Raw genomic sequence first — 18,646 nt, forward strand, 5'->3', positions numbered from 1 at the left:
GCTCTGGGTCTGCGATCCCTTTAACGGGTTTGCTTCTGTTGGCTTTACCTGATGATCCCTCGACTGCAATCATGCATGGTGTACTCATGTTTATCACAGGCTTCTTCATATCCTGGAATGCTCCTGCTACAAACAAGTAAGTTTTGGAGAACCATCCATTTCATTCCTGAATTGAGATCATATTAAGGTTTTTATTACTTGTTTTGTTGGAGGCTTTACTGTGCATCTTCTGAATTGGGATTTATTTTGGAATTGATATGTTTTGAAGTTCTATGTATTTTCACAAGTATTTGGGCCAAAGATCTACAGTTGTTGGATTTCGAATTATAATGGACTACACTGAAATGAGTCACTAAATCATGTGCACTTCTTCTCTATGTGAAGTTGCAGATATGTTTACTATCAAGGGTCAATTGAAAATAACCTCTTTATTATTACTCACAAGGGTAAGGTTGCGTATATCTGACCTTCTCCAAAAGCCCACTCTAGGTGGAAGCGTCTTAATGGCATTGAGTTAATGAAATGTTGTTGTGTTATGTTTTTTTTCTTCAGTCCGTCTTGTATGAGACCGTCTCACGGTGAGACAACCACAAAACAAGAAGCCCATAAGCTAAAAGTTTATATTATTAGGCTATTTGAACCAAGTATGAAGCACGTCTCATGATTAGCCCATTTCATACGAGAATTTTTGTTTTTTCTTAAGCTAATAGCAAAGGTCATTTGATGTTGTGTCATGAAGTTTGATGTATGTTATTCCATTCGCAAATAGTACTTTTTAAGGTTAATCCCAGCCTTTCGGGATTAAGGTTCATGTATTGTTGTCGTGATAAAAATTCATCCGTAAAAAAGGTGTGAAATGTGAGATAAGAAAAAAAATATTCTGCTTTTACACTCAACTTCTTTGTTCAGTCCAATTTTTGCAGAAATTGTTCCCGAAAAATCAAGAACAAGCATCTATGCATTGGATCGATCATTCGAGTCAATACTTTCATCATTTTCACCACCTATTGTTGGCATTTTGGCTCAACATATCTACGGTTATAGGCCTGTTTCTAAAGGATCTACTATCACCGAAGAAATAGCCACAGATCGAGCAAATGCTGCAGCATTAGGCAAAGCTCTCTATGTCGCAATTGTAATTCCCATAGCGCTTTGCTGCGTTATATACTCATTCTTATATCATACGTACCCAAGAGACAAGGAGCGTGCCCAAATGCAGGCTTTGGTAGAGTCCGAGATGCAGCAACTAGAGGTGGATAACTTGATTGAAGGGCAATACACATTGGCTGAGATCTCAAAATCGCACGAGCTACAATTTGAAGATACCAGCATTGAGACGGGATACAAAGTAGTAGATGGCGATGCAAAAACGTTGCTTTATCATCAAACATAGCAAGATATTCGACTTTATGTAAACTACATAGTCATTGACATCTCAAAATTCCGTCTTTGAAGGTTAGGTTATACGTGTTGGAGGAATCGAATACAAATAGAAATATGTACTGGAAAGGATTTGTACTTGTGAAAATTTTAATGTACAGAGCAGGATTTTGTAATCGTTCAAAGATACAACTTGTGTCACCTTACATTTTGTAATAGCAGAAATAGCCTTGTATAATAATGTCCAATGGAGACGGGATGAGGAAGAAGAACAAAGCACAAAACACAAGCATAAATATTTTTGATATTTTTGGTAATGAATAAATAAATATTTTTGATTTTTGATTTTTGATTTTTGATCGTGTTATGTGTTTGGATTACGAAAATTAGAGGGAAAAGTTGGAGATAGATTATTAATAACAAAGATGTTGACTCTCCTTTTTGTCATAAACAGTTCTTTTGAGTGAGAATCTCTTATAGAGATGATTCTTCAGGCTCAACCCACTAATATTTTACAATTTAAAAAAAGAAAGACTTAAAAATAAATGCGCATTTTATTACATGTTTTAACCAATTTAAAGTTATTTGAAGTTAGTGTTTTAAACTATTATAGTTGGCATTTAGAATTTGTGTTTTAACTTTTTAAGTTGTTTTAACCTGTTAAGTCGTAAACTGATTGAAGTGAAAGAAGAAAAATATTATATAGAAATTTACATTAGTCTAACCACTATGAAAAATTATAAACAAGCCTACGTTTATTTTTTTTGGTTATTATAGCTAATTGTATAATATAAAGTGATAATTTCATATCAATAAAATATAATAATAAAAACCAAAAAAAAAATCACAAGAAAAAAAATAAAAATCTCATTTGGAATAAAGCTTTAAAGAGCAGTGAAGGTGCCAAAAAAGTAATCTGCATGGTTGTGCCCGTAGTCCCCTACAACATTGCCTCTGCCTCCTTTGTTTGTGTTTGGAGAGGCATGATTTTGGTGGCGGTGAAATTACTCATTTCGTCACTTTCTTATTTATGATTATTCACCTTTTTTTCTTTTCTCAAAGATCCTTGTTTAAGACGGTTTTAGTATAATTTATAAGACAATTCTGTATTGATCGTTAAATAGTTCAACTAAATTATTTAAAATATATACTTAAGTTATTAAAATAGTCACTATAAGCTCATTATTTGTACATATCTCACAATGTAACGGTCTTAAATTTACTCATCTTTAATAGAGTATTTTCATATTTCACCTGAGTTTTAGATTCATTTTGCACAAATCATCCACGTAAATTTGCTAAATGGACCACTATATATATGATCCCTACATGGCTATCACGTGCATTACTTTATGAGGCTCAAGTAACTTCTTGTTCGTTTATGGAGTAAGAATGTGGGGGTGTAGTTGATATGCAGTTAAAGTAGATATTAATTGGGTGAAACACAAAAAATTTTCACAGATTTAGAAATGAGACGATTTTACGGTGAAATTTCTCTATTAGGTTGATTTAATATATATATTTATGGTCTTAATGTGATGACCAATAATCTTTAAATGATCAATTATAATCATAAAGTGATCACGTAAAGTTTTAAAGTTGATAACTTTTTATAGTATTAAAGTGATCACTTGTAAGTTGTAACCTTAAAATGACCACTTATAATCTCAAGTGATCCATCAATTAGAGAAATGAGCAGCTTGTATATGTCTTCTGGTAAAACAGTCTCATACAAGACTTACTGACAAACTTTAACAGGCTAGACTACCAAAGTAGTAAGGGTGAACCAAATCAATGCAAACCTAAATAAGAAATATGGTTTAGAGGTGGACTATTCAAAATATGTTTTGAATTTGGATTGAAAATTTCTAAATCGAAAAACTTTGGCTTGGACTAGGTTTGAGTCTACTAGAGATTGAAAATCAAACTTCCAAACTGAATTAAATTATGAGCTCACTTTCACTTTAGTAGGCGACACTAAAAATTAGAAGTTTCCAATTCATATCCATACCTTAGAGCTCTTACAACAAAAAAATAAGCATTTAATCACCAATTCAAGCTTTATTTTTTCATACCTACTTTTGCTACTATTTCTTTTAATTTTTAAATTTATTATTTTGATTTTCTAATTTGATTTATAGTTTAAATTTGTTTTTAAATAGTAAATTTGGTTTGGATTGGTCAAAAAAGTCTAAATTGAACTAATTTGGTTTGGTATGATTTGAATTGGAAGCAATTTTAGTTTAGAATTTTAGTTTAGATTTGGATTGAAAAATCAAAACCCGAATTTAATATGGTTTGTTTTGGTTTTACAAAATAAAACAGACAGCAAATCGAACTTTCATCCCTACAATAAAAGGCACATATATGACATTGACACTATGTTTGAATAACAATTTTAGAGAGAAAAGAAAGCAAAGGAAGGGAGGAAGAAGGCACCGCTAAGGCGGGGAAGGGGAGAAAGGATTGAAATGGAAGAGACGTTAAAGAAAAGTAGCTGATGTTTATTTAGGAGGGGCCAAGAGAAGAAAAGTGAAAGGAAGGAAGATAAAAGTTCCCCTTCAAATCTTTTCAACTTTAAAGAGGTTGAGACCTTTACAAAATTTATTTATCTAATCCCTTCAATTCTTGTCCTTTTATTTTGTTACCCAAATAAGAGATCCTTCATCCATCCAAATTCTTCTCCTTGTTTTCTATTTGTCTTCTTCCATTTAAACACGCCCTACAGAAAAAAGCGAGACATTTAGGAAAAACAAGGAGCAAAATAATTAATCAGCTAAACTTGAATAAATGAGTTAACAATATGTTATGAGATGGTCAGTGTACAACCAAGCCAAAGCGTAAGGAATCAAGTAGGAATCGTCGAGAAAGTGGTGTTTTGTGAAATCAATGAAGTTGAACAACGTGCAAGTAAATATGAAGAAATAAGCGATGAACAAAGTATAACAAAGTCACATTTAAATTTACGAAGTTCACTACAATGACTATGTCATCACTTAAGTTACGTTTAACAATGTGTTTAGATTATTAAAGTTAAAGCTCTAAAACTTAAAAGGAATTGTAATGGAGGAGCTTTAACTAATGTTTTGGGAATTGAAGTTATGAAGAAAATCCAATATTGATCATTCCCAAAATTTAGCTTATTGGGGCAAATTTCTTCATCCAACACACTTTAATTTGATTCTAAATGTAAAAGTCTAAATGCTTAACTTGACTAAACACAACTTAAGTGAACCTTAGTCACTAATCACAACATGTTAAATGTTCAACTTTTTTATTATTATTTTGTTAAATCAAGTTTAATAAAATTAAACAAATTAGTAAATTTAATTGATGCTCGAAGCTTAATTATACACGTAAAAATATATAATAGCTTGTCCATAAAGATAAAAAAAGAGAATAATTTATGTTTTGCATTAGTGACAGACTTCTTTGGAGACTTTTCGGGGCCTAGACCTCCTTAACTTATTTTCTAATATTTTAAATTCTAATCCAGCCTCTCAAAATTTTCAATTATTAACTATATATATATTAAGTTAGTTACCTCATAGAATTGCTAATAAAATCCATTAATTATATATGTATTTTTTTACATTTTATATTGACATAAATTTAAGACAACACCTCTTTACAATCACAAATCAAAGAAATTTAACATGCATTTAAACATATCCCTAAAAATTTCCCAATTTTATAAGAAAAGGTAAAAATATATATTTGTTGGTGATAATGATCATATGCAAATAGTAGCTTTAGTGATGGCATTATTTAGAGGGTAAGATCAAATTCACATGCATCCTTTTTGGTTTTATTTCTACAAGTTAACATCGCCCTTTTGGTTGCTTATGTATCTTCACTTTTGTCACCTTCTTATCAACCTTATAAAGAATCTGGCTGATTTTCAAGTGAATCAATCCATGTCTTTTATTTAGGGCAACAATAAGAATAATAATATATTGAAAGAGTAAATTAAAAGACAAAATAAAAATAGTACTCCTTTTGTTTTTTAATGTTCTTTCCATTTAGATTATTCTATTTTAGAGAGAGAAATTTAATTAAAATTTTTAAGACATATATAAATGATATATATAAATGATAAAATACATTTATGTGAGATCTTGTTAGATTCGTTTTAAAATATACTTTTTTTATTATATGTTTTATAATTTTTTATGATGCGTATTTAGGATATTAAGATTCAAAGTTTACTTTGAAAATTGTGCAAAAAGTAAATGAAAAGAACATTAGAAAATAGAGGAAGTATAACATAATATATTTTGACGTGTAATTTGATGATAAATTCTAAATTTTATGCGGATAATACAATTCATGTTTATCTAATTAAAAAATTTAAAATATATGTTCTAGCTTTCTATATAAAATTAATTTTATCCTCACTAATGAAACGCCCTAGACATTTATAAAAAAAATCCTTTATTTAAATATTTAGAGTTTGGCTATTCAAATTTTTCATTGACTTTTATCTACTCTTTTTTTCACATTCAAGTAAAATATTATTTTATTTTATATTTTATTTTTAAATTCACTAAAAATTTAATTTTATTAAACAAAGAAAAAAAAAATTTTAATGACGAGTTGACATAAAAAAATTTGTAACATTATTGGCGACCACCACAAGAGTCTTGAAAGAATTCAATATTTTTTTAGCTACTCTAGTAACTATTTCTCAATGAGACAATCTCAAATAAGAAATTTATTTACTGATAATTTATATTAGTAGGCTATTTCAACTGCATAAGAGATGATCTTACAGTAACACTGTCTAATCTAAAATAAATTTGTATACAATTTTTACTTGAGCGGATTGCAGGACTCACTTGAAGACTCGATTCTTACCCTTATAATAAGAGTTTGTATTTTGGATGTTTCTAGAAGGAGCCAGTAAGGCAGCTGCTAGATGTCTTCGTTATTCAGTGACATGACAAACTTGACCGACGTTTTCCTTCTATACCGCCTTATTCTTCTCTTACCCTGCCATTTCATTCTATCATCCTTATTTTTAGTCCATTTAAAATACAACATTTATAATCCTAACCTTAATTTAATAGAGCTAACTTAAACTGCATTTAATAATTATTCTCTACTATACTTTCAATACTTGGTTGGTGGGGGAATAAAAAAAAATTAAATAAATAGCTTAAATGATGAAGTATATACTATAAAATAAACTTTTGGTAAATTAGTTTTTAGACATTGTATAAAAGTTAATGAAATATATGTATCAAATGATAAAGTATTTACATTAAGTCGAATTAAATAAGATTTTACTTAATTATATTTTAACTAATATATTTAAATTAAAATATAAAGTAAAAGTGATTGATAAATAGTATAAAAAAATCAAATTGAGACAATAATATTGAATAGTAAAAAAGTAATTTTACTCTAGCGCTTGTGAATGAAAATTCTATAGTGGTTGTCTTTTAAGTAATCACCATACTCATGCAATTCAATCGTTCACCATTTTAAGATAAAATCTAATCCATCTGAATTTTTTTATTAACTAAAAATGAAAAAAAAAAATAATATTGAATAACATATGACTTCTAAATAACTTTATTATTCGATAAAAAAATAATAAATATTTTTAATTATAGTAAAAAAAATCCAATATAATACTAAACTTTTATATATTTTATTTAATTAAATTTATATAGTGATTGATTTTAAAGCTAAAACACTACAAAATAACTCCGCAGGTGAGTGTTGTCTTGTACTTTATAAATACTTGATAGCCCACATATTTCCCCATCAACCATAAAACTTGAGAGGCATAGAGTATAACTTGTTTTTAAAGACTGACAAAAAAAGAAACACAAAAATTAATCAGTTAAAACAATTTGTGCTAGCTTTCAACAATGGCGATGATAATATTGGTAGTATTAGTGCAATTTTTGATGAGTGTTCATGGGGAAAATCTTGTTCAAGATTTAAAGATAACATGGGGAAATGATAGGGGAAAGATTGTTGATAATGGACAGATTATGACCCTTACACTTGATAATTTTTCAGGTTCTGGTTTTGAATCTAATTTTGAGTATCACTTTGGTAAGATTGATATGCAGATCAAGCTTGTTCCCGGTAACTCTGCTGGAACTGTTACAGCTTATTATGTATATTCTCTATTCATCTTTTACACTTTAATTTATTTTAAAAATGTGTTTGATAATTAGTTGTTGGTGGTTGGATATTAGATGTTAAATATTGACTTGTTTATCCAGTTGGTAATATTAATTTTTTTATTAATTAAAATATAATTAACACAACTATAAATTATTCGGTAAAAAGCAAAAGTTAACGAATACCCACATATGTTTGTAGTGAAAACAAAGATAAACAACAAAACATCATTAAAAAAATAAAATAATATAATATATTTATATACTCAATTTGATAATATCTTATTTTAATTAATATTTCATTTGGTTAGACATTAATATCTTATTTTAATTAATTATTTGAAGTGGTTTATATTTTCTTTAACATTCTCATGAGTGTTCATCAACAACATCCTTGATATAAAAAATAGTTTAGAATGTAAAAATTAATGAAAAAATACTTAAAATAGTCACAAGTTTTGCTCTAATTTTCATTTTATTAGTTTTAACTATGAAATTTGCTATATTTTTATTTTTAAATATGTCTTACGTTTTTTTAAAAATTTTCGTCTAAACATATAATTATTTTTCATGTTATCCGCACAATTGTTTCTCCTCTCCAATAATCATATTTGTTTACCTACTTTTATCCATTTGTTAGTTTGCTAAATTTTATTCTTGTAGCAAATGTTGCAAATTTTAAATACTTATAACTGATAGTGACATATTAAATGAGAAATGTCAGTATTAATTGTAAGTATCGAGTATGAAAGAAAGTAAATTACCTAAATTTGATTTAACTAATAGTTTGTGATTGTTTGAACGTGGATGATCAGCTATCATCAGTGGGTGATAATCATGATGAAATAGATTATGAATTTCTTGGGAACATAAGTGGACAACCATACACAGTACACACCAATGTATATGCCGGAGGGAAAGGGGATAGAGAGCAACAATTTCACCTTTGGTTTGATCCAACTGCTGATTTTCACACTTACTCTTTCCTTTGGAATCCCCAAACAGTCATGTAAGTTTACTCTAAACCTACCCTTTTTCATCTTAATTCTTTTTAAATACAATTATATTGTAGCTTTATATTTCCTTCCTTCATAAATATTCGTTACCATCATTTTATATTTGCGGCTAATGTATAATAGAAAATATAGTCAAATGAAATTTTGTTTGAATCGTCTAATTGCATACTTTCATTATATCAAAATTTTATAATTTTTGGTTAAGAATAGAATAAGATATAAATAATCAAAAATATGCAGTGAATTGCGTAAAAAGTAATATGTAATAAGTATAATGAGCCAGAAAAAGTAATTAACTACTCCACAATTATCAAAATGCAAAATTAGTTTTTTTCAATTTTATCTCCAATTTTATTATTTCAATTTAAATAAATATAATTTTTTAAGTAGGAGATTAAGAACTATAATTCACAAAAAGTTTTATGTTTGGTTTTCATCTAGCTCTCTGTGTTCCTTCCTCTTCTCCTTCCTCTTCCCTCATAATAATCAAAAATACGTGTTTTTACTTAAATTTAAGAGTATTTTAAGATGATGAATAAAACTTTGAATTATTATGGGATAATTATTTCAATAATATGTATTTTGAGTTATCAATACTAGTAATTTTTGTAATTTTTAAAACAATGTGTCATAATTTGAAATTTTATTTAAAAAAATTTACACTAATCATCTACGAATGTATGGTCTGTTGTGGACTAAATGAGTACTCAATATCAAGTATTGTAAATTTCAATTTTACCTTTTAAAGAAAGAGACAATAATTGTTTTTAACTTTTAGATGAGTAATTTTTTTGTTAAACCATTTTTGGTGTTCATTTTTTTTTTTTTAATTTTTAAAATCCCTTATTGACGTGAATTAAGTTTTGATGTCTTGGTGAACAATCTGATCATTCATATTTTGTTGACAAAATTTGGCTACTCAGTAAGTGAAACTTTCAATAAATGTGAGTACTCCATCTATGGGCCAGGTCCAGGGCCATCGCCTGGGCCATGATGCAGGCTAAATTTGAGAACTACATTGGATCCATGCTTTACTATGTGCGGGCCTCTCACAAATTTTGAAATAAGATGGTATCATGATGGGATTATCTTTATTGAAGCATCCCAAATTATTTATGTTAGATAAAAAAGTTTTAAAACAACCTCTAAACTGTTTTTTAAAATTTTTTATTATATTAGAATTGGGCTAGCCATATTAAGCTGTTTTACGGTAAGACAATCTTAATAAATTTTGTCATATAATTATTGTTTCAAAGTAATTACTTATAATTTTAAAGTGATCACTCAATATTTTTAAATCATCTTAATTTTTATGATGTAAAATAATCACTTATAATTTTAAATAATCACTTAGAAATATGGACACTGGTCTCGAGGTCTCATACAAGACAAGCTGCAAAATTAAAATTTTACAGAATTGTACGGATAGTTGCACTAGATTTTTAACTCTTAGTTCCACTTTTCGAACAAATATTATAAGTAGAAATTTAAACTTTTGTGTGAATTTACAAGTTTTATTTTTGGCTAAATTTCTTGAAATCAAATAGTAATATATTAAAATAAATATTATAAAGAAAATGAAATAACTAAAATTAACAAGTATGACAATTAAACATCTCAAAAAATATCCTATAAAAATCACACCATACAATACCGACAATTCAAATAAGTCACTAGTGTAATCAATTTATACATTTGTTTAATTCAATGAACCAACTAGAAATATTTTTGTCTAATTGAAATTCCTCTTTTTTTTTTGTAGATTTTCCATAGATGAAACACCAATAAGGGAATTCAAGAATAGAGAATCAATTGGCATTCCATTTCCAAAAACCCATGCAATGAGACTCTATTCGAGCTTATGGAATGCAGACGATTGGGCAACTCAAGGAGGTCGAGTCAAGACGGATTGGAGTCAAGCGCCATTTACTGCCGCTTACAAGAATTTTAAGGCCGATGCATGTGTTAGGGCCGCTGGGAGAACTTCTTGTGGCCCACAAACAGTTGCTTGGATGACAAAAAAGCTTGACGGTTTGAGTCTGAATAGGTTAAAGTGGGTCCGAAGGAATTTCATGATTTATAATTATTGTGATGATACAAAGAGGTTTCCTCAAGGCCTTCCTAAAGAATGTCAAGTCCGTGAGTAAAATATCTTTTAAAAAGTAATATTTTCTCCATACTTTGAATTTGCATTTCAAAACTCAATATTGAGCGCTTTTTGAGTTTTAAGATGTAAACTCAAAGAGACAGAGGAGGTATTTTCTAGCTATCTATGTTTAGAAGCTCTTGTATGTAATCTTTATGATCTTCTTCTTACTTTGTCCAACTGATCTTTTTGAGGTTGAATAAATGTGTGTAAATACTTTGTACAGTGGTGGATTTAGCTTTTATACTAAATATGATTTAAAAAGTCAAAGTAAAATTCCTATTTAGCCCCTGGAGGTTTTTTAAAATTATTCAACTAATTCACAGTAATTGCTTAAGATATGCCATTAAATTTAACATAATTGTTCTCATTATAATATTTTTAGCTAGTTCTATTTAAAGTTTTAAATACTAGATCGTAATTCTAAACAAATAATTTATATTTTTAAATATCATTGAGAATTCATTCTCGTGTGAGTTGGATCAATTAACATAATTGTTCTCAATAAGGTTAAAGCTTGTCGCTTGAAGACCGGGAAAGAAGATTATCCCCAACCAACACATAGAAACTAAATGTAGAATGTCAAGATTCAAGAATAATGTTGGGATTTTGTGACTCGAACCGAGTCTAATATCGGTCTAAGATGAATTAAATGTGGGTCAAAAAGATTAGATAGATGCGCGGGGTGGGGAGAAGCTTCTGTCTTGGAATAGCCTTGAGCGCTTGCCGCGTAGATCGACGCGCGGCGCGCTTGCGCAGGGCGCGGCCTAGTACGTGGGGCGCAAAATTTATGTGGTTTTGCGGTTTCTTCACACGTTTTTGGCAGTTACTTTGTTTAAGGGCCGGTTACTTCGTAATGCTAACCCTAATTTCTTTTTATTAAGTGGCATATTATATAAACCCTTCTTGTAATTAGAAGTAGGGTATGCAATGCATGCAACACAAAGTGAGGAAAACTAAGAGAGAAAAAGCTTGGAGAGCTATTGTTGTGGTTTTTCGTTCATCTTGTAATCTCCCAGTTTATAGTGAAAAGTTTATTTCTCAATGCCGGTGGATGTAGCTATCACATTAATAGTAAACCACGTTAATTTCTTGGTGTGATTTCTTTACTGTTTATCTGAATCTTTATTGCTTTTCATTATTATTTTTCGATCTTTACTTTCGCTGTCTCACAACAAATAAGAACATACAACCCAATCAAACTTCAATGCATGAAAAATGTGTAGTAGTGGACCATATATATAATAATTAAAGACCATCTTGAAGAGTAACTTAAATGTATATAAGAATATGAGGAAGATTATATACATGGGAGTACTATGGGATGATGCTTAAAAGAATACATATCGAACTTTACAAGATACTTCGTGTACCAAGTTTAAATTATCATCCATATACAAGAGAAGATAAACTAGGGCATAGCCTTGCTTGTAGATACCATGAGCAAAATTGATTGCGGCAAGAAAATAAACAAACTTGAGATATCAAGCCCTAGGTGCTTGCTTGCTTCCATATAAGGTGGAAAATTTAGTCTAAATCGTATACTAAACATATTTTAGTTGTTTGGTCTGGTTTACGACCTTAAATATCCGATTTAGTATTAAATGATAAAAAGACAAAAATAAAAGAAAATAGGAATTTAGTAGACAATAACCGTAAAACCAAAAGTTCAACATGTCACGACATGAACTGCGTGCTCAGAACAAAGTTACAAAGGCATGAGTTATAATCATGTCAGCCCACTCAAGAATGGCCCACGACAACGCAACAACCCGTTACCTACATCTAATTTTTAAGGTGTTTGGCAAATGGTTGTTGACTTTTTTTATTTAGTTTATTTGACCTACTGAAAGTGTTGGATGTTTTTGTTTACTTATAAGCTAATTGGATAAGTTAACTCTTTAAGGAGATGTGAGATAAAATTAGATATTGGTGGTTGGTTGTTGGTAGGGAAAAATTAGGCCTATAAGCCAAAATTAATAAAAAAAAAAAAATTAGCTAAAATTATCTTTTTCATTTTAGCTTAAAATTAAGTTTTTTAGTATGCCAAAAAGTTATTTATCAAACATTTATTGACGATTTAATCAACTAACAAGTCAAAACAAAAACTAAAAGTGAAAACCGAACTAAAAAGAAAATTATAAAACATCCCACTTAGCTCTACTGTTAACATGTTGAATTTTTTAACTGATCTGGATCTAGTCAATTCTAGATTTTCTCTTTGTTCAGCGGAAAATGAAAGTGAATTCGATACTATAGTCATATGCAATGCGAAAAAATGCTTGTACGGTTGTTCAATTCTATCTTTTTTATTCTTAATTCTATATTTTTTCTATTCATCACATTACGCGAGATAGAAGAAATTTTTTATTGTATATATCATCAGGGTAATGATTCATCAACCCGCGAGCTCTTTATATGAGGCCCAAACGGGAGAATTTATCCTGAAAGCGGAAGAACTTTTGAAATTGCGTGAAACCCTTATAAGGGTTTATGTACAAAGAACGGGCAAACCCTTATGGGTTGTATCCGAAGATATGAAAAGGGATGTTTTTTATGTCAGCAACAGAAGCCCAAGCTCATAGAATTGTTGATCTTGTAGCGGTCGAATAAAAGGAATAGAAATAGTTTTAAACATTTGAAATTTTTTCTTGTTACTCGGTTTACCATTTTGTGTTTAATATTCCATTAATTTTAAAAAAATTCGATTAGGATTGATCTAAACCAGCCCATTGTGTATATGATTCAGCATGCCAACTATTAAACAACTTATTAGAAACACAAGACAACCAATCAGAAATGTCACGAAATCCCCCGTTCTTCGGGGATGCCCTCAACGTTGAGGAACATGTACTAGGGTGTATATGTGACTCGTTCAGATTATGAGCTGGAACAAAAAAAAGCAATTGAAAGGAAAGAATTTTTCCAGTATCAATAATCAATACTGGTGAATGGTATAAAACTCCAGTCACTATCTAAAATGAAAAAAAAAATTCATCTATTGGGTATGAAATTTATGGTTTCTATTGATATAAATCGGGTTTAAGATAAGCAAAAATTTCCCATTGGTAACGAACGTTATCCATTTAGCAGGGAATCTTATTTTAAAAGCAAACAAATTCGACTTCGATTCTTGAAAGAACGGACTAACAGGGTCAGCTATCCAGCAAACCTTCAAAATTAAATACCATTACTGTATAGGTGGATCTCGTTGTGAAAGACCTATTACTGGATAATTCATGGGTAAAGCCAAAAGGTTTGAACTGTACAAGTTATCAATAAGATTCCAGAAATGAAGGAAAGGGGCTCCGGTGTATAGAGAGGACCTCACTGTTTTAAAAGTAACCATAGAAACGAACCACTATTTCTTTAATCATCTATATTTAACTTGAATTCACATTTTTTTATTTACTTTTTTGATACATTAATAAATTTTTTTGTCTCTTTTCAAGACGAAATGTCGAAAAAAAGAAAAATAACAAAAATAGTGGTTGGGAAGGTTATAGTAGCAAAAGCCATTGGAATTTTTATTTTATACATTGGAAAAATCCGTTTTGTTATTAATAGACCAGAAGGCGAAAATAATAACTTAAAGAAATAAAATCGATTAGTTATTCATCAAAGTTTCAATTATTCGATGGCTAGAGTTAAACGGGGATATATAGCTCAAAGACGCAGAAGAAAAATTCGTTTATTTGTATCAAGCTTTTGCAGGGCTCATTCAAGAGTTACTCGAACCATTGCTCAACAGAAAATAAGAGCTTTGGTTTCGGCTCATCGGGATAGAGACAGGCAAAAGAGAGATTTTCGTCGTTTGTGGATCACGCGAATAAACGCAGTAATTCGTGAAAGAGGGGTATACTATAATTATAGTAAATATATACACGATATGTACAAGAGAAAGTTGCTTCTTAATTGTAAAATACTTGCACAAATAGCTATATTAAATAGGAATTGTATTTATATGATTTTTAATGAGATCTTAAAAAAAGAAGATTGAAAAGAAAAATACCTCGAAACGATTTAAATGAAGTTTTCCGGAGTTTATTCTCCTTTTTATATTTTGTCTCACTAACATTTAAATATTGGACTTTCTATTTTAGTCATTTAATTTGTTTTCTTTTAACACCGATATTAAAAAATTATGTATAAAATAGAGGGATCATATTATAAAAAAAAGAGAATTTAGATCATAAAAGTGATAAATTTATTAGAACAAATTAAAATAAAAATGAGATGGAAGAACCACAATATTTGTTAACACAAAATTTACTAATCAATCATTGTGATTTTTAAATTATTACAAAAAGACAACAAAAATAATAATAAAATAAATAAACTTTGAAAAGAAAATTAAAATCACATAATTTACTCCCTATCAAATCCTACCACATAAAATTTTTTTTATTAAATTTACGAATTACTGTTATTTACTAATACTTTTTCTAATTAACTTGTCAATTGTGACATACTACCTTTAAAGAGTTTTTCTCAAGAATACAAACCCAAAAATGGGCCAATAGGAACAAGTGAGACCGAGTATGCATGTAACAGTCATTTTAAGGCCACTGAACAGCTAATTAAGAGATGTGTCATTCTACCAATGCATATGGGGCTTTCACAGACGTCCCTCATTAATAGGAGTTGTTAATAAGAATTGACTTTTATTTTACCTTAACAATCCTTGTATTGTTGTACGTCTTACACCAATTTACACGCAATATAAAAGTTTCAGATATATTGAAGCCACATGAATTTTCTAGAATCAGATAATGGTCTAATGGCATTTCCTTCAATGCACTAATGACTAATCTAATCATACTTTTTTAATCATATGGTTTGGTGATGATAACAATTTTAAAACTATATTAAAATTTAAAATTTATTCTTATCTTTTTAATATAAGATTCTGATTGCGTACGTTCGTTTCAACTCTTATATTTCATCCTAATTTGTCAAGGAACCAAATTAACCAAAAGTTTAAACTGATGGATGAAGCCTCATGATATGTTATATACTCTAGCACGCCCCCTTAGATGAGAGCCCATGGGGCTAAAAGTGTGGGTGCGTATGGGTGCTGAATATTCCACTTTAAATGAGGGGTGATTGATATTCAAACTCGTGATCTCTTGTCACGTTGGCTTCTGATACCATATCAAGGAACCGACTCAACCAAAAGCGACATGGTATCAGAGCCAACATGACAAAAGGTTACGAATTCAAATCTCAACCACCCCTCATTTAAAGTAGAATATTCAACGTCTTTGTCCATCCACACTTCTAGCCGAATGGGCTCTCGTGTGAGGAGGAGTGTTTAAGTATAATACATATTTTGGTGCCCCAACCATCGATCAATTTAATCTTTTGATTGAATTGGTTCTTTAACAGTTGTTTAATGATATATATTGGACAATGAAATTAAAATGTCATAAAAGAACAATAAATGCTCACTAAAAAGCATGACCTACAAAAATATTCATTTTCATTTTTCTTAGAATAATTTGGAAGTTATAGCATTAAAGTTTAGAGCTTTTTTAATTACAGTTTTAATGTTTTTTTGTGTGAATTACAGTTTTTAAAGTATCAAAATCTACAAAATCAGCCAAATTATAGGATTCCGACTATTATAATTATCTGAATTATAGGTTAAGTAGTTGAAATTTTGTGATTTTAAGGCTATAGAATTTAATACTTTGATAGTATAATAATCGTGAAAAGTAAATATTAAGACTGTAATTCGCAAAATTAATTAAAAAATTAAACTTTTAAGTTAATACGCAAATCATTGGTTTTGTTAATTTGTGTTTGCAAACTCGAAGTAGCAATCTCAAGTACTGAAAAAAATATATCTTAGGTCAAAAGATTCCAATTTTTCTTGTATGATGCACCCATTTATCCTATGCAAGCTGGAATTGATTATTATAATTTATAAATCTATCCATAATTCTTAGATTTTAAATTTTTAAATGATGCATTCATTAGAAAATTAAGTAATGTTTTGATAATTATTAAATTATGCATGAAAAGAAAAACTACATACTCATCCCACTAAACTTATATTTAATTATTTATCATGTCCTCTGTAATGAAAAAATTCTAACAAAATTTTAACTAACATGTTTCCTTCATTTTACTTAACTTGCATTTAAGTGCAATTGTATAAAAAATATAAACCGTGGAAAAAATGGTGGAATAATTAAATATTGTCGTTACATATTAAGATCAAGTGGCAATGTTTATGGAGAGAAAATTAAAGTTACATGCAGAAAACATTATATATTAGTTTTGTTCGTTATTACTTACAAAAAATATTATGTTTGGTTATAGAGAAATATCTAATATTATATTTATTTAATAAATGAGTAAATAAAAGACAAATAATTTTCTAAAAAATAAAGTAATAGAGTTGAAAAAAAGGGATATTTCACCAAAAAAAAAATACAAAATTCAAATAATAGAGAACTATCAAATAAAAAAATTATGCAAACATTTGATAGCTAATAGTTATATTTCTTTTTGTTCACTAATATAATACTCGTATAATATGTTTAGATTAGTATAGGCACGTTTATAGTTTTCAGGATGTTTTATGAAATTTTGGTTTCATAGAAATTGCATATTTACATAGTTATGTTGTTTGGTGGATAAAAGAGTACATGAGACTTAATACAAGGGGAGATAGTTTATGGAACAAAATTTCCTTGATTTGGTACTTGTACTAGAGAACCAATTTTGGTGTAATGAAATGGCTTGGTACAAAGGAAGTAGGTGCTTGATATATCCAAAAGTAAATACAATAGCATTTTTCAACCACTTACTAAAGTTCATAACAACAAATTGCTTTACACTTAATCTAAAATCATCATAAGAAAATCATATTTTTCATCTTCATCTTTCAAATCACGAAATATCACAATATCATCCTCTGTCATCTTCTTCAACAACAATAGTGCTTGAGTTCTTGAAATGCCAAGAATTTTCCCTAGTTCTTCACGCAAATCGGATTTACAATTCTTTGGGGCTTCCAACACTGAAACCAACTTCTCAATTTGTAGTTGTTGCCTTCTATCATCTTCTCCAACTTAATTTCTAAATTTTTCTGCACACTTCGTATCTCTTTATTTTTACGCTCATTTTTTTTGGCTTTGTCCTTAGAAGAACCCTCATCTACAACTCTCTTATTAGTCGCCGACACTTCGCTAGGCACTTCTTCGCCTTTACTTGATGTTGTATCTTCGAGCATTGTCTCTTCATCATTCCGATCAGCTGGAATTTTAGCTTTTGAACCCATCGCCTTATCTTTAGAATAAGTCAACTCCAAATCATCATAAAATGAAAAAGGCTTCCAAAACATGGCTTTTGCATCTTTGTGAGTCTGTAATGATCAGATAATCATCATACAATCATAATATTTCATACAATATATCATACAAGTCATATAGAGCTTAACCATTCAAATGAAGCTAAGATCAATGGGAATACAAAGATTGTTGAAGAGGTAAATAACTAACAAAACAAGATATAAGATTGTTAAATATCTTGAAAGAAAATTTGTATTCTTGATACTTCTCTTACTAATGTTAAAGTACCATTATTGAAAGCAAATGGAAAACTATATAAGAGACTTTGGCCCATCCGAATATTATGTGATACTTCTGTTCTTCATAATTATCTTATTGATGTTAAACATATGTGATGAAAACAATAGTAGTTATGAATCAATTACCTTGGCCCAATCCTCAAATAGCTTACGGTCACCAGTTACCATTTTTTGGTTCTCATCTAATTCGAACCCGCTACCTTTTTGTTTGATATCTTGTAACACATTGAAACGTTTCCTCAGATAGTTGAGCCTTGAATCAATATTAGAGACTTTAGCTCAGCTTCAGGCATGCTCGCAGCAAACAACTTCTTCAAATGCGCCAGATAACAACTTCTAAAATCACTCTCAACTTTTCATTTTC

General features: G+C 29.4%; 4 protein-coding genes across 6 annotated transcripts in view; all 4 read left to right on the forward strand.

The window, feature by feature from the left end:
- The window catches only part of LOC130811203 (uncharacterized), a 4,117-nt gene extending 2,385 nt beyond the window's left edge, over window positions 1-1,732 (forward strand). For both annotated transcript variants that reach the window (XM_057677403.1, XM_057677402.1), the window contains exons 2-3: window positions 1-136; window positions 910-1,732. The exon at window positions 1-136 is cut by the window's left edge. In XM_057677403.1, the coding sequence (XP_057533386.1) occupies window positions 1-136; window positions 910-1,393 (620 nt within the window). In that variant the 3' untranslated portion in view covers window positions 1,394-1,732. The remainder of the gene's footprint in view (window positions 137-909) is intronic.
- A 977-nt stretch (window positions 1,733-2,709) lies between these two features.
- LOC130811220 (xyloglucan endotransglucosylase/hydrolase protein 22-like) lies at window positions 2,710-10,881 on the forward strand. Of its 2 annotated transcripts, XM_057677424.1 has the most exons (5): window positions 2,710-2,722; window positions 4,835-4,893; window positions 7,326-7,514; window positions 8,336-8,529; window positions 10,299-10,881. In XM_057677424.1, exons 1-5 carry the CDS (start codon window positions 2,710-2,712, stop codon window positions 10,681-10,683), a joined length of 840 nt encoding a protein of 279 aa, XP_057533407.1. In that variant the 3' UTR covers window positions 10,684-10,881. The 2 variants fall into 2 exon arrangements, with proteins under 2 accessions (XP_057533407.1, XP_057533408.1); XM_057677425.1 differs by lacking the exons at window positions 2,710-2,722; window positions 4,835-4,893 and having other exon boundaries at window positions 7,257-7,514.
- A 1,972-nt stretch (window positions 10,882-12,853) lies between these two features.
- LOC130810897 (ATP-dependent Clp protease proteolytic subunit-like) lies at window positions 12,854-13,267 on the forward strand. The gene is made up of 2 exons (XM_057677021.1): window positions 12,854-12,966; window positions 13,069-13,267. The coding sequence occupies exons 1-2, from the start codon at window positions 12,854-12,856 to the stop codon at window positions 13,265-13,267; spliced, it is 312 nt and encodes a 103-aa protein (XP_057533004.1).
- A 1,040-nt stretch (window positions 13,268-14,307) lies between these two features.
- LOC130811225 (50S ribosomal protein L20, chloroplastic-like) lies at window positions 14,308-14,682 on the forward strand. The gene has a single exon (XM_057677433.1). It carries the CDS (start codon window positions 14,320-14,322, stop codon window positions 14,680-14,682), a length of 363 nt encoding a protein of 120 aa, XP_057533416.1. The 5' UTR covers window positions 14,308-14,319.
- The last annotated feature ends 3,964 nt before the right edge of the window (window positions 14,683-18,646 follow it).

This window comes from Amaranthus tricolor, chromosome 4 (assembly GCF_026212465.1).
Source record: "Amaranthus tricolor cultivar Red isolate AtriRed21 chromosome 4, ASM2621246v1, whole genome shotgun sequence".
NCBI classification, from domain to species: Eukaryota; Viridiplantae; Streptophyta; class Magnoliopsida; order Caryophyllales; family Amaranthaceae; genus Amaranthus; species Amaranthus tricolor.